The sequence below is a fragment of the Cricetulus griseus genome (assembly GCF_003668045.3).
Source record: "Cricetulus griseus strain 17A/GY chromosome 1 unlocalized genomic scaffold, alternate assembly CriGri-PICRH-1.0 chr1_0, whole genome shotgun sequence".
Lineage (NCBI taxonomy): Eukaryota > Metazoa > Chordata > Mammalia > Rodentia > Cricetidae > Cricetulus > Cricetulus griseus.
The window spans coordinates 193,839,779-193,854,742 of record NW_023276806.1 but is presented as its reverse complement, the minus strand read 5'-3'; the positions used below and the strand labels follow the sequence as shown (position 1 = coordinate 193,854,742).

Here is a 14,964-nt window from a genome sequence, read left to right as displayed (position 1 = left end):
GATCTCTCTCAGTGGCCTGTCTGAAATGGAGTCTTTGATGCCACGTTGCCATTTGAAAGCATGACAAGCTATTTCATGCTCTTGTATTTTACCCGGTGCAGACCTGATTCTGTGGTTGGAATGTGAACTGTTCCCCATATAGGCTGTTTGGATACTTGGTCCCCAGCTGGTGGCACTGTTTGGGAAAGTTGTGGAACCTTTGTGAGGTGAAGCCTCACTGAAGGCAGTGGGCCACTGGCACGGGCCTTGGGGTTTACAGCCCCGCCCCACTTCTTTTCATCCTCCAGAGTGTGGATGTGATGTGACTGGTCAGCCCCTACTCCTGCCACCATGCCTTCTCTGCCTGCAGCCCTGTCTTTCCCTGCCGTGATGGAACCAAATAGACCCTTTCTCCCTCATGTTGCTTTTGTGGAGAATTCTGTCACAGCCAGAGAGAAGTAACTAAGAGAGCTCAGAGCTGTTTTTAAACTAAGCTGCCTTGGTTAAGCGAGAGGTTGTAGTCCAACAACACATTGTGGTCATTGAGAATGCCTGTTGCTATTGGAATGACCATTACTTCTGAACTTCTTTTTAGGGGAAAAGACACTAGGGACCAAACCCAGGGCATTGTTCATGCTAGGCAAGCTTCTACCACTGGGCTATAGTCTCTACCCTCTGGTCTTTTGGCTAGATAAAATATTCGGTGAGTTCAACCTGATATTTCTAATTAAAATTCAGGGCCTCGTGAGTTTTGCCTTTTCTATTACACCTTTATCTTTCTTCCGCACTGAGAATCCTTCCCAAAGGCTTCTCGACGACCTGGGCAATGATAGGATTATGATAGCCTGTTAAATTACTCTTCTGCCTTATCCCACCTCGTGAGAACAGCCTCTGAATAACAAAACCAACACAACCAGCCTCTGTTAGGAAAGTGAAACGTGGTTTCTAAATGCTGTTTTCCTTTTTCCTCATTTTTATTAGTTCTTCGAGAATTTCACAGAAAGCATTTGATCATATGCACCCCCCCACTCCTCCCTGACCCGTCCCCACTTCTCTACCCAGCTAATTTTGTGTCCTCTGTTCATTTTTCAAACCCCGTTAAGTACAGTTCGAGCTGCCTCTATATTATTGGATGTGTGGTCTTCACTGTGTGTGGGGGGGTGGTTTGGTCAACCCACCATGGGCCACACCCCTGAAGACTATCCCTCTCCCAGCAGCCATCAACCACAGGTACCTTCTCAGCCAGGGGTGGGCCGTTTGCATGTTCCCCTATGTCTTCGTTTAGGGCTGCATGACAGCTACACATTGTTAATCTATATCCCCTTTTGTGTCAACTCTGAAATATGCACATAGCCAAGACTCTGCAGTAGACATAGCTCCGTCTCTGGCTTTTGTATGAACTACTCTGTATATAGACAGAGTCATTGAGACAATTCCCTGAGTTCTCATAGACTGTTATCCATCCGTTCCACTCTGAGGTACTGTATTCAAATTACGGTTTTCCTTGTTTATTATTGTCACATGTTATTAGCATTTGTATGTTACATCAACACATCTGAAATATTTGTCCTTTTCTCCCAAATCCTTTGACCTCTTTCTTTGGGGTTTTAATTTCTTTTTTTTAAGATTTTATTTATTTATTATGTATACAACATTCTGCTTCCATGTATATCTGCACACCAGAAGAGGGCACCAGATCTCATAACGGATGGTTGTGAGCCACCATGTGGTTGCTGGGAATTGAACTCAGGACCTCTGGAAGAGCAGTCAGTGCTCTTAACCTCTGAGCCATCTCTCCAGCCCAAGAGATTTTAGTTTCTTTCTTTCTTTTTTTTTTTATTCATTTACTTTCTAGTACTCTGAAGTTATTATTTTTTTAAATCATTCTTGTATTTCTTCTGGTTTAGTTGTTTCTGTAGTAATCTTTTCCTTGTATTTCTAGTTCATTACTGAGTTCTGTCTGCTCACCTCCTTTGTGGTTTTTAAATACAATGTTATTTGTTCTTTAATGCCTTGTGTCTTTTACTCATGTCTTTGTGTTTACTCTGAAGCACTAGATGACTGATTTTATGTTTTATACATAGGCTTTGTCTAAAGGGGAGGTGTTCACCTTTTTTCCCCCTTGGGATAACTATGTATGAAACTAACTTGCTTTTTTTCCTCTGTCGATGCTGTCCTGTTACATTTGTATTCCATGCTCCTCAGCTTCTCTTGGTGTGCGTGGTGGTTTGAATGAGATGCCCCCCACAATAACGGCTTCTGAATACGTGGCTCTCAATCGGATCCCTGTATGGGTAGGTTTAGGAGGTGTGGCTTTGAGAGAGGAAATATGTCACTTGGGGGTCGGCTTTGGGGTTTTAAAAGGTGTGTGTCCCCCCTTTTCTCTCTCTCTCTCTGTTTCATGTTTGTTGTCTAAGACGTGAACCCCCAACTCTCAGCTTCCTGCTCCCACCAAGTGTCTACCACCTGTTGCCATGCTGTTCTCATCATATGGACCCTCTGGAGCCATAAGTCCTTCCATTGGTCATGGTGTTTTATCACAGCCACAGCAAAATAAGTAATTCGGTGTGGGAGGTGTCCTCAGAAAACTTATAAACTTTTAGTTGATTCAATTCCTTTAACTTACTGTGGAGGTCCGTCCTCACCCACTGCAGAACGGGAGCGCCCCTCCTGTGTTTCAGCTGTGGGCACCTGGTTTTCTGGCAAATTTTTTGATATGTTTTTGATTCTGCTATTTGGCTCCCAGCTTTTTATTCTTTGACGCTTCCATATAAGGCTATGATGAATTTTAATAGTTTTCACCCTCCCCACCCATGTATCTCTCCCCCTCCCCCACTGAAGCCTTCCTTCTTCCTAACAAGACTTTCTCCCATCTCCGTGTGCACTTGTTGTGTGTGGCCCACTGAGTGTAATTAGAGTTGCTTGTGTGACTGCAGGTAGGAAGTTATGGTTGCTGTGTATTTTTATGGGGAGGCTGTAGAGATCCAAAATTTACCTTGGGAATGGAGTCGGGAAAGGTTAGCACAGAGACTGACTACCTAGCATGTGAGCCTGAGATTTTATCCCCTGTACCTCAATAGAAAAACAAAACTAAAACCCATGTTGACATTCCACCAGGAGGAGTTATCTGCCTAGTTATGACATAGTTAAAGTCCAGCATCAAATTATCAAAATAAGAAAAAGAGCATAAGAGAAATCACAGCAGTTAATGTTTGAGCATAGAGTGATTCAGGGCAAAAGAATGATAAATTTACATAACATCAAATAACAACAACAACAACAACAAAAAAGGAGCTAGCAAGGTTCCTTCAAAAGGCTCAGTGGCTAAGGGCATGTGTTGCACAAGGCTAGGGACCTGAGCTCAGTCTCTGGAATTCTTGGGAATCCAGAAGGAGAGACAGTTGTCTGGGATTCACTCAGATCAGCGCATCCCTCGGCTCCAGAGAAGCCCCTTGTTGCAGCTGACAGTAATTAACACGGAGACCCACAAGTGGACGACATGCCGAGAGTGAGATGGACCACTCAGTCCATAAGGGGATGTCTTCTCAAACCCATCCTCTCAAGGCTCAGGGATCTACGCTGAAAAGAAGGCTGAAAACTTGTAAGAGCCAGAGGTGAAAGATGAGTACAAAGAAACACCGTCTTCCAGACGCAACAGGACTGGGGCACATACGAACTCACAGACACCGTGACGGCCCACACAAGACCTGCATGGGTTCAAACCAGACACAATCCCAGCACAGAGAAGGGGAAGCAGACACAAAGTCCCACACCAAACAAGAAGCTACTTGCCGTTAACACCTGCTAGGAAATGGAAAATCGATTTTCTCCAATAGAGCATCACTGGTTATATCAGCCACACCCAGGGCAGGCCTCAGGCCCAGGAGTAATTGAATTGGCCAACACAAAATGAACTCCATGTTTTTTGTGTGCTTCTCTTTATGTTTTTGTATTATTCGTTTGTTTTGATTTTCATTTTGGGGATATTTTGAGAGAGATAAAAACCATGAAATTGAATGGGTAGGGAGGAAGGGGGAGCTGGGAGAAGTTGAAGAAGGGAAAAGAAGATGATCAGAATATATTATATAAAAATCTCTTAAAATAAAATAGATGAAATGAGAACCAACCCCACAAAGTCTTTCAACTTCCACGCACGTACTGTGGCATGTCCCACCCCATCTCATGGCATGTACATATGGAACAATAATAATTTAAAACATAAATAGTAAATAATTCTAAAAACAAAACTGTCACAGCGTCTACTTCAGTGTGAAGCTATTTGATGCATGTTTGGCAGATACAGATTTTACTCGGTGGGGTTTGACCAGACCTTGCTCCTTCCTTCCTCATCATGTTGCGGCCTCCTTCGACCTCTCAACACACATTTGCTTCTCCTCCTGCCTTTCTAAGAGACACAGCGCACATGGCCAGAGAGAGAGAGGAAATGCTCTTGGTAAAAAACCAGGGCCCGTCAGAGAGCGAGCGGGTGTCCAGTGAACTGAGGGTAATCCCCATGAGTCAGGATCGAAGACTGATTTTAAATTCAAACACTTAGCCTCAACTTTTTCACAATAGGAGCAGCTGACAGCAAGTTCCACTCCAGGTAGCTTTAAAAAGGGAAATACCATCCATTCTGTTGTACAGTAAAGATAATGACTGAGCCCCTGCTTTGTGCTGCATACAGGGCACACAGTAGTGAGGGAATGACCCAGGGGCTATGCCTGCTTCTGCAGAGATGCTGATGCATGCCAATTCTGACCTTAGTGCAGAGCAGAGCCATGCCTACAGGCATGTGCTTAAAATAAAAACACATTTTTAGATCACTTCAGTATCTTAAAAAAAAAAAAAAAAAATCTCCCCCAGGACATTAAACACATGAAAGCATGCCAGTTCCCAAGCCTTCAGTAGCCAACTGTAGCTTGCACACTGGCGTGCTTGTTTGCCCTTGTTCCCTCTGAGTTTTACGTGAAATCCAAAATACAGTGTCATGAAATGGAAACCAAGCATCTGGGCTTATTTCAGACTCGGTTGTGGCAAGCAACGGTTAACGAGCTTTGGACGCACTTGCTGTTAAGGTTCATGCTATAACACATCTCTTCTTAAATAATAGTCTTTTGTGTGAAACAAACAAGCACTTGCTAAGTTTTCTTTAGTGAAGGACAACTTTGTATCTGGGAACCTAAGGTGAGGTGATCCAGTATTTGAATGGTTGCTAAACAGGTCCCATCCATTGGAGGCTCCGGTTACAAACACCTGTAGCGGTTATAAAACAGCAAACATGCTCTTTTTTTCTTTTCTTTTCTTTTTCTTTTTTTTAAGCTCCACGTATTTCCAGGTCCCTTTTAATGAAAATCATGAACCTTTCAGATGAAAAAACTAAATGTGTCCTTTATATTCCTATATTGCCACCCAGTGTTTCCTAAATATTTGTATTGATACTGGTGACCAAAGAGCCCTCAGTTTTTACTGTCTCCAAACCATACTTAATTATGACTGAATATGTTTGTTCAATCAATTATTTCATGTGCAAAGATAAAAATTCAACTCCACCCCAGTGCCCTTCAGAAGGTTATAATCATAAGAAAGATTTAAAAAAATAAAGTCAAGGCCTGCCATCGTGGTACAGAGACAAGAGGGTCACTGCAAACCTGGTCCACACAGTGAGTTCCAGTCCAGCCAGCCAGGATCAGACAAGACCTTGTCTCAAGCAAGCATAAAACATGTGATCATGAAATGCTACTGCAAACTTGTGTGGTCCTGAGGCCGGTGGGAGAACTGGCCCTGAGGTTAGAAGGGCAGGAGAGTGGCCCGTGCCCGCCACCAACTACAGCCTTCGGTAGGCCCTGCCCCTCGCCTGGGCAGCACGATAGAGCCAATCCTGTGGGCGGCAGTGTGGGTGAGCCAGCCCCGAAGTTGTATGAGAGAACTGTCCCCCAATACTCGTCTGTCACATGGCGGCACGGGCAGGAGAGAAACTTGCCCTCCTGCATTATTGCCCGAGGCATGTAGGAAAGTGGGCCCTGGGGTCACAAGAATGGGAGGTAGTCCTGCCCCTCATCTGCGGCCCCACTCAGGAGAGTGGCCCCTATGCCAGGCTGGGCAACACAGCAGAGCTGGCCCTGAAGGTGTAGATGGGGGAAGAGCAGACCTTGAGGACGTGAAAGCAGGAGAACTGGCCCCGCCCCCTGCTCATGGCTGCAAAGGGTGAACCCCCTAGGGCAACGCTGGAGAGCTCACCCTGGTGGTCAGGACACAGGAGAGCTGGCAGGCTGACCAACCAGGGTTATGGGTTGGGCCCACCCTGATATCTACCCCATCTGTGATCTGCTGGAGCACGTGAAGGGATGACTGACCGGTCCTGCAGACCCAAAGCTGCAGAATCTCCACAGCACAGTGCAACAGCAGGACAACCAAGAGGAGTTCCAGTGAGGGTCCAGCATCAATAGTGTAGCAGGAACCAGAGGGCTCAAACCAGACCAATAACTCTCTGCAATAAACACAAGTAAAAACATTTACAAAAGGGTATGTGACTCACTATGTCACACTACAGCTTCCCTGACCAGATTCCGCCCCCCCCCTTTTTTCTTCTCTTTTTTTCTCTTATGTTTTATGGGGTGGGGAGGGGCAGTGTTGCAAAGGCAGACGGAGGTAAGGCAGGGAGGGGAACTGATAGGATCAGATGTATGATATGAAAGACACGAAGAGGAAATAAAAAGTTTTAAAACTGTCATACTATGGGCTCGGATGTGGCTAAGTTGGTAGAGTGCTTGCCTAGCGTGCAGAAAGCCCTGGTTTGATCCCTAGAAGGGCATGAAATGGGCGTGGAGGCACACGCCTATAATCCCAGCAAGGAGGGAGGGTCAGAAGTTCAAGGTCATCTTTGACTACACAGTGAGTTTGAGGCCAGGGTAAGATACATGACACCCTGTCTCTGAATAAATAAATGAAAAGCAAAATTACAAATTAAAGACCTTGACATTATTATTAGTCAAAATTTCCCTATTAAATTTTACTGTCTGAAAAGTATTTGGCTTATTTATAAAATTTGTTTTTATCTTTCCACTAAATAAATATCAATTGTTTTTTTTATGGTTGTCCACCCCCACCCCCCTTTTCCCCTCATGTATTTGGAAATCTCTAGTAAGGAGAAAATGATTGTGGCAATTTTGATCATCTGACATCTTTTTCACATTAATTTTCTGGTCATGTATCTTGCCTAGGAAAGAGAGTCTCTCCAAAGACAGCACGAGACAGCCCGGCAGGCACTCATGGGAAAGACGCCCCCTGGTCACACGCTCCTGTTTCAAAGGTAGTGATTTATCACACTGGTTTGATGCCTGAGCCATCTCAGATTGAAGTTTCAGTGTCTACGTGTACCAAATGAGCCCTCAGTCATCAGTATAGACAGAGATCTCTGCACCCAAACGGGTGCTTGTGGTTCAGTAGTAAACTCTGCTGTAGATCTTCGTTTATATATTATTTTTTTAAGAGGGCCATTATGCCTAGAACTACTAGAGTTGATGTTTTGTTTTTTTTCTGACTGAAAACAAAATGACATTTCTAATAGTGTTTGAACATAAGCTCATACCGAGGCAGTTCATGACTGAAGGTTAATTACATCCTGTTGAGTTCCCTGTACTTGTCTGTCATCACTGTCCAAACAATGGTAATTATTTGTGGGGTCATTTGTTCATTGTCTCCTTTCCATTCTAGGCCATAAATCCCACAAGTGTGAAGACCATGGTGTCTTTATTAATCCATGAATTTTTGGTCCTGGGTATAAAATGTTTTACTTGGTGCCTGTCATATACTGAGAACATCATAGATACTATTGGCTGTGACAATTATTGTTCTATTAATTACTATGTATGGAAAGGCGCACTTAAATTTTTAGGCTTTACTCAAAATAACTAGATCATGGGATGGTTATATATTTCTTGTTATTGGTATTTTCTCATTAATGTCATGGGTTTTAGTATTCTGAATTCTCCTTTCTATGTGACCTTTTAGAATATTTGAGTAATGACAGTATCTTGGCCGTTTGGCTGAAATCAAGTGTAGAATGCTTGAGTAATGACATGGAGAAGGTCCCAGATTTTATAAAATTGCTAAGATCAATAACCAAAGCTCAAATGCAGCATTCAAAAATGCTTTTTAGTAAAGTTGAGAATGCAAAGACCCAGGAAGCTGAATCTCAAAAGCCATTTGGAAGTTTCCTCTCTTTTGTCTGTGATATGTGTTGGGAGCCTTTAGTCAGTATAAATGAAATTAAATTTTTGTCTATTTGCTATAACATCAAAGAAAGTATAATAAATTTTATTTACATTAGGCTATCTTTGGGTGGCCCAATTCAAAATATAAGATTGTGTGATATCTGTAAAGTTCCACTGGGGGTTGGGCGGGTGGTAGCTAGAAGATAGTGTCCCCTACTGCATCTGAAGCCAAGACCTATGTGAGCACTGAGCAGCAGATACTATGCCTTTTCACACTCATGATGAGAGGACCTAAGCAGTTTTAAATATGAGCTCCATGTGGACCATCACAGGCAGATGGATGCTGAGAACTTTCGTGAATTTCAATGGAATTTGGTTGCTGTGTACACAGCATCTCTAGCAAGGCCAAGGTGAATGCAGCAGGGTTTATGCCTAGTTCATGATTATTTTTCTTGCAAGGCAATCTGAAGAAGCAGATTTTTTTATAGCTAGTATTTAATTTAGAATATAATACTAGAATTTTCAGAAATGTTTTACTTGGGGGCCATTTCTAAGAATTAGATTATAAATGAAATAGGGAAATGCCTATTTCGATTTTTCTAGCAATTGGTATATTGCTATATGGTTAGACCTAAATGGACTAGGGTTTCAGTGGAGTGCACACACTTTGCAAGAGAGGTAATTTGCCAGTATCAGTGCTTTCATGGATAAGGAGTGTTTCCAACAATGTACGTGCATTTCATCTTCAAGTTAGGCTGCAATGGTGCAAACATCTAGGGCAAGTTCTGAAGTGAGTGATTCCAAGTGGACTCTATTGGCATTTGAAGCTCCCTGGATACAATGGTCAGTATTTAGATTTTTCAGGTGTGTATACTTGATAGATAGCACTATGGAATTCTTCCTGCTTTCAGGGGTCCAGTACCGATACCGACTGTCAGTGGCCTACAGTATTTTACAACATTAGAGGAAATACAGAAGAGTTTTGAGTTCTATGAAGATCATACTAAAACTCTCTTTGGACCTCACCCTGAAATGAGGTTAGTTGCACAGAAACAGTTATTTTCTCCAGGTTTGTTAAAAATCATGGTTTTCATCTGTAAGCTTCAGAGAAATTCTGAAACTGTGCAGCAGGTCCACCTGGCACTGTGATGCATGATGAGCAGACCCTGCCATGAGTACGTGGCACTGTGGTAACTTCCTTGCATCTTGAGGGAGGGACACAATAAGGCAGAGCATGTGGAGACATTCCATCCAGCAGCAGATAAACAAGAACCTGACAGTGCTGACAAAGTTTCTGCCCGCGGCCATTCGGTTCCAAACAAACACACAGAGGTTTGTATTAATTATAAACTGTTTGGCCTATTGCCCAGGCTTATCACTAGCAAACTCTTACATCTTAAATTAACCCATAATTCTTACCTATGTTTAGCCACGTGGCTTGGTACCTTTTCACAGTGAAGCATTCTCATCTTGCTTCCTCTGCATCTGGCTGGTGACCCACTCTCTGCCTTCCTCTTCCCAGAATTCTCCTAGTCTGGTAGCCCTGTCTATACTTCCTTCCTGGCTACTGGACAATCAGCATTTTATTAAACCAATATGAGTGACAGATCTTTACAGTGTACAAGAGCATGATCCCATATCACCTGTGTGTGTGTGTGTGTGAGTGTGTGTGTGTGTGTGTGGGGCGCTGGAGATCCAAGATGAGGTCCTCACACTTGAGTGGCAAGCCCTTTATCCACTAACCCAACTCCTTAGCCCTCTCTAAATAAAAATTTAAGCAACCTGTTGTATGCAGCATTTGTCCTGCCTTTTGACATATTAGAGTGTTAGGACCTTGGAATGGCCTTTTAAATGTCAGCTACCAGTCAGAGATATTAGTTGCAAATGACAGGTACTGATCTGGCTCACTTTGATATTAAAGAGGATGCTATTGAAAAGCTATTGGATGACTTCAGAATCAGTGGAAACCAAGGAACTCTGTTAAATTCTAGATGGGGACAAAGATAAGTCAGGAGTCAAGGTCACAGCTGAGTCACAACTGGATGAGACTACAGGCTATCGCCCTCTGCTCTACTGGAAGGAATGCTTGCACACACACCACACACACACACACACACACACACACACACACACACACACACACACAGGTTTTTTAAAAAGAATTTAAATGTAATTAAAGCCTGGCAAGATGGTTTAGCAGGCAAAGCACTTGTTGTGCAAGCCTGATCCTCAGAACCCACAGAAAGGTGGAATGTGAAAAACAACTCCACAAATTGGTCTCTGACTTCCACATATGTTCTATGGCTCATGCATGAACACACATGTGCTCTCTCTCTCTCTCATACACAGTACTAAAAAATGAAATTGAATGTTACTAAAATATTGTTGGAGATCCGAAAAAATATAGATGAAGAGGCAAAAAAAGTTTCAATTACTTATGAACCTTTAAGATTAGTACGGAGTTTGTTCAAAGTGATTTGAAAAAAATACTAAAGTCCTTAACAAATAAGAGCACAAAAGTTATACCCTGTTTACGCAGGGAGTGCCCTTGGGGCTAATAAATACATAAGAGGAATAGTGTTCAATCTTGCTTGTAATTAGAAATCAGTTTCAAGTAAAGAAGCACTCCCTGCTTGCTGAGTTAACAAAGCCTCTTATTCATTATTTTTAAAGCAGAGCAGAGAAAAATGCCATGAGAGGGCCCAGATTTTTGTTAGGGGGAAAAACACACAGCCTTTTGGAAATCAGCTTAGAATCATCTTAGTTTGCCTCTTTGTTCCTGTGGTGACATGGTGACAAAAAGCAACATGAGAAAGAAAGGGCTCATTTCAGGTTCCACATCCCGGCAGCAGTCCGTGGCTGAAGGAAGTCAGGACAGGAACCTTGACACAGGAGCTGAGGCAGAAGCCATGAAGCATGACTGCTTACAGCCTTTCTCCCCATGGCTGGCTCAGTTTGCTTCCTTATGTAACCCAGGACTGCCAGCCCAAGGATGGCCCTGCCCTCAGTGGACAGGGCCTTCCCACATCAATCATGTATCAAGAAATCGCCCCATAGACATGCCATATACCAATCTGATGGAGACAAATTGTGGTTCCCCCTTCACAGGTGACTCCAGTGCAACAAACAAACCAGCACAGATACTTAATCAGAGTCCTTAAAAACTCTATTCAGAGTGGGGCCAATTATCTCCCTTGTGGGAACTGATACTGTCTTACTCTACTGAGGCTGCTATAACAAAACACTATGGATCAATGTCACATAAAAACATAAATGTATTTCTCATACCCACATACCCATATAAACATCCATGCATGTGTACACACACACACACACACACACACACACACACACACACACACACACACACACGAATAAAAAACAAATCACACTTGTTTATAAGCTCCTTGGTATAGGCTCTGTGCTTGCTCATCTTGTTTTATACAACCACAGCTACGGCCAGGCTTTACTCTTTGTAGGTTCTGAATTGTTTGTACATGGATAAGGAGTTTTTGCTCTTACACACAGTACTTAGCATACATTAAGCCAAGTCACCTGCTACAGACACTGGTTAGAACTAAGTCAAGGGAGGTACATTTGGTGAACTACTGACCTTACTTGACAAAAGTAACCCATAAAGTCATAGGTGTGAATTTTATGACCACTATGAGTTTTTAATCTCAGAATCATTTTCATTTTTCATGTTTTTCCTAGCAAGGATTCCTTTATTAATATGAAATTCTCTACAATATTTCATCCTTGTCCGTGGTCCAAAGAAATTCCTTATGCCCAACTCCCAGAGGGAGGGGTTTCCTCCCCCATAGGATCAGCAACAAGCGACAATGAAGTAGATCGGGCCTTGAAAGGTATGTGTTGTTCTGTGTGAGGTCTATACATACTGTCATAAGGACAACTACCACTATTCTGCCCCTTCCCAGTGATTAGAAAGCAAATGACTGTTTCAGATTAGAAGCTCCTTAAGTTTTGTGCCCCACTGCTATAGATGAGAAAGTTCCAAATGATGGGATGCTCGGCCTTAGTCAACCCTTGTTCACTTAGCAACTTAGATTAGAAGCCACTATGATGGGTACCAGGGACTGGGCCAGAAAACATGCTCTCTAGGGGTATATGGAGTGACTCCATCTAGTAAAAGTAAAGGGAAGCACACACAGTTTCAAACTGCTGTCCATTCTCCTGTGTAGGAGAGGGCTGGTTGGTGGAATTCTGAAGGGTTAGTGTTGAAGGATGCCTTCACTTTTACTAGGAAGGAAGGAACCATGTACAGTGCCAGGAGATTGTCTGCCTGGGAACAGAAAGGGAATGCTCTTCCTGAACCCCTGCTAATGAGTGACTAGAGGATCTCACAAGAAGCTAGAGGTCATAGTTTGCTTTGGCCATGAGAACACAGTGGGTCAGGTTACCTAAAGGAACTAAGGCAGGGTCCTGCCAATCAAAAGTAGGCGTCTTCATCTCTTAGTCCACAGGAAGGAGAGGGAAGACTAGGCTGGCTGGCTGCTCTCTCTCCTCTCTTCTCACCTATATCTCCTACCTGTCCCTTTGCCAAATCCATGACTTTGGTTTGGTTTTGGCATACATTTAGTTTAGCCAGAGCCATTTGTATGATCAGTGGATTGGAGCTATCCACTGGAGCCTGGTGGAGTCCCAGTAGGTCCACAATTGAAGGCAGTGACTCTCACTTTCTTTGGTTGTGTCAGTAGGAAATAGTTCCAAATCTTTAAAAGAATTAAAACAAATAAAAATTAAAAAAAAATTGTGGTAGATCCCTTGTCTCACATGCATGATGCCCTAATTTAACCCCCAGTACTGTCTCCTCCTCCCAAAAGATTCTGGTCCTTGGGCAAGTTTACACAAGCTAATCCTGTCCAACTGTGTGCATGAGATGTCTGGCCTCCTACCTGATATTAGGATGCTAATTATCACTGATCTTTTGTGGTGAAGGAATTCTAAACTGATTGTCTTGGTGTACCAAGTGGTTAACGGCATGTACTGTCTTTTCTCTTGATTTTTTTTTCCAGTGCTGCACAAACCATTTCCTATGCAGGAAAGAACAGCTGTCCCGCCCAAAAAACACTCTACAGCTCCAATAAGTACCCCGGGTTCCAACACCAAACCGACCCTTCCTCCAATCCCACACGGCCGCAGATAGACCAGCACTATGAGTTCTGACCTTTGCACACAGACCAGCACCATTGACATCTGATCAAAACAAGAAAAATGGAAACCTTGTTCTAATGAAGTCTAGTCCTTCCATCTTACACAGCCATGGATCTCAGCTGTTTCTCATGCAACCAACTCATGACCAAAGAAAGAGTCTAAATTTCTCAATCAGTTTATATTGTGATTCTCTGGAGCATCTTTTATTTGTTATTTTTTGTTTGTTTGTTTTCAATGTTAGTTATTCTTGACTTTGAAAAATGTCATTTGAATTTTTCTCTTCCCACAACTGATTTCCCCAGTTGCTTCGTGTTCTGAGATCTGAGATACTCAAATCTCCCAACACAGTGTGACCTTTGGGTGTATCCAACTGGGACTATATGGTTCATATTTTCAGGACTGTGATGATGCACTCAAAATATTAAGGTTTTCTTATTCTAATTATGAAAACATGGTAGAGCACAATTTAATTTGTGGCCACATGGTATCAACTGCATTTCTCAAAGAGATTTGTGGAGCTCTGTAGTACAACTAAGGAATAAAAAATATCGTAATTCTTTCATTACACCCACCCCAGAATAATTATGTACTGCTTGCTATTAGAAATATTTTCAAACAACTTTCATTATCCTTGTGATTTCACTCCATGGTTTTGCAGCTTAATAATATTGAGTACTTAAAGCTGGCACTCAGTTAATATGTATCCATAAGGCTGTCCTCACTATGAACATGTGGAAACACATCCTTCTGGACTGGCAAGTCATCTTTTTGTCATGCATTGATGACCAGTGGGTCCAAGACTCTCTGCATAGTACTATGGTTATTGTTGACTATTTTCATTATCTATTGACATCCCTATCTTAAAACATTAGCCCTGCCAATAAACTTCTCCATAGGCAGTAACTCAGCTTCAACATTATCTATTGGTTCCTCACTGTCATCATCATCATCATCACCATCATCATCAACACCATCATCATCATCACTGTTACTATCATCATCAACATCATCACCATCCTTACAATCATCATCATCCTCACTATCATCCTCATCATCCTCACTATCATCAGGGATGATGAGGATAGTGAGGATGGTGAGGATGATAGTGAGGATGGTGAGGATGATATTGAGGATGATGAGGATGATATTGAGGAGGATGAGGATAGTGAGGATGGTGATGATAGTGATGATGACGAAGATTGTGGTGATGATGATGATGAGAGTGATGGTGTTGATGATGATGATGGCCATGACAAGGGCAACGAGGATGAGGATGACAGTGGTGGTGATAGTGAGAAGGATGATAGTAGGATGATGATGGTGGTGAGGATTACGATAGGATGATAATGATAATAGTGATGATGGTGGTGAGGATTAATTATTAAACTGTTGGCTGATTGTTTGGGCTTCTGTATCAATTATTAACCCATTTCTATTAATCTATGTATTTCTACATGGTCTTGGCTTACGGGAGAAGGGTCCGGACCTGTTACTCCTCTGATATCCTACATGGTGACTGACTCTGCCTATATTTCCCAGAATTCTCCTCATCTCCTAGTCCCACCTATCTCCCTGTCTCTATTGGCCTTAGTGTTTT

General features: G+C 42.7%; 1 protein-coding gene across 1 annotated transcript in view; it reads left to right on the top strand.

Moving 5' to 3' along the window:
- Lrguk (leucine rich repeats and guanylate kinase domain containing) overlaps positions 1 to 13,938 on the top strand; it is a 111,977-nt gene extending 98,039 nt beyond the window's left edge. The window contains exons 17-20 of the mRNA XM_027391417.2: positions 7,200 to 7,288; positions 9,104 to 9,229; positions 11,907 to 12,058; positions 13,229 to 13,938. Of these exons, the coding sequence (XP_027247218.1) occupies positions 7,200 to 7,288; positions 9,104 to 9,229; positions 11,907 to 12,058; positions 13,229 to 13,359 (498 nt within the window). The 3' untranslated portion in view covers positions 13,360 to 13,938. The remainder of the gene's footprint in view (positions 1 to 7,199; positions 7,289 to 9,103; positions 9,230 to 11,906; positions 12,059 to 13,228) is intronic.
- Positions 13,939 to 14,964: the final 1,026 nt, after the last annotated feature.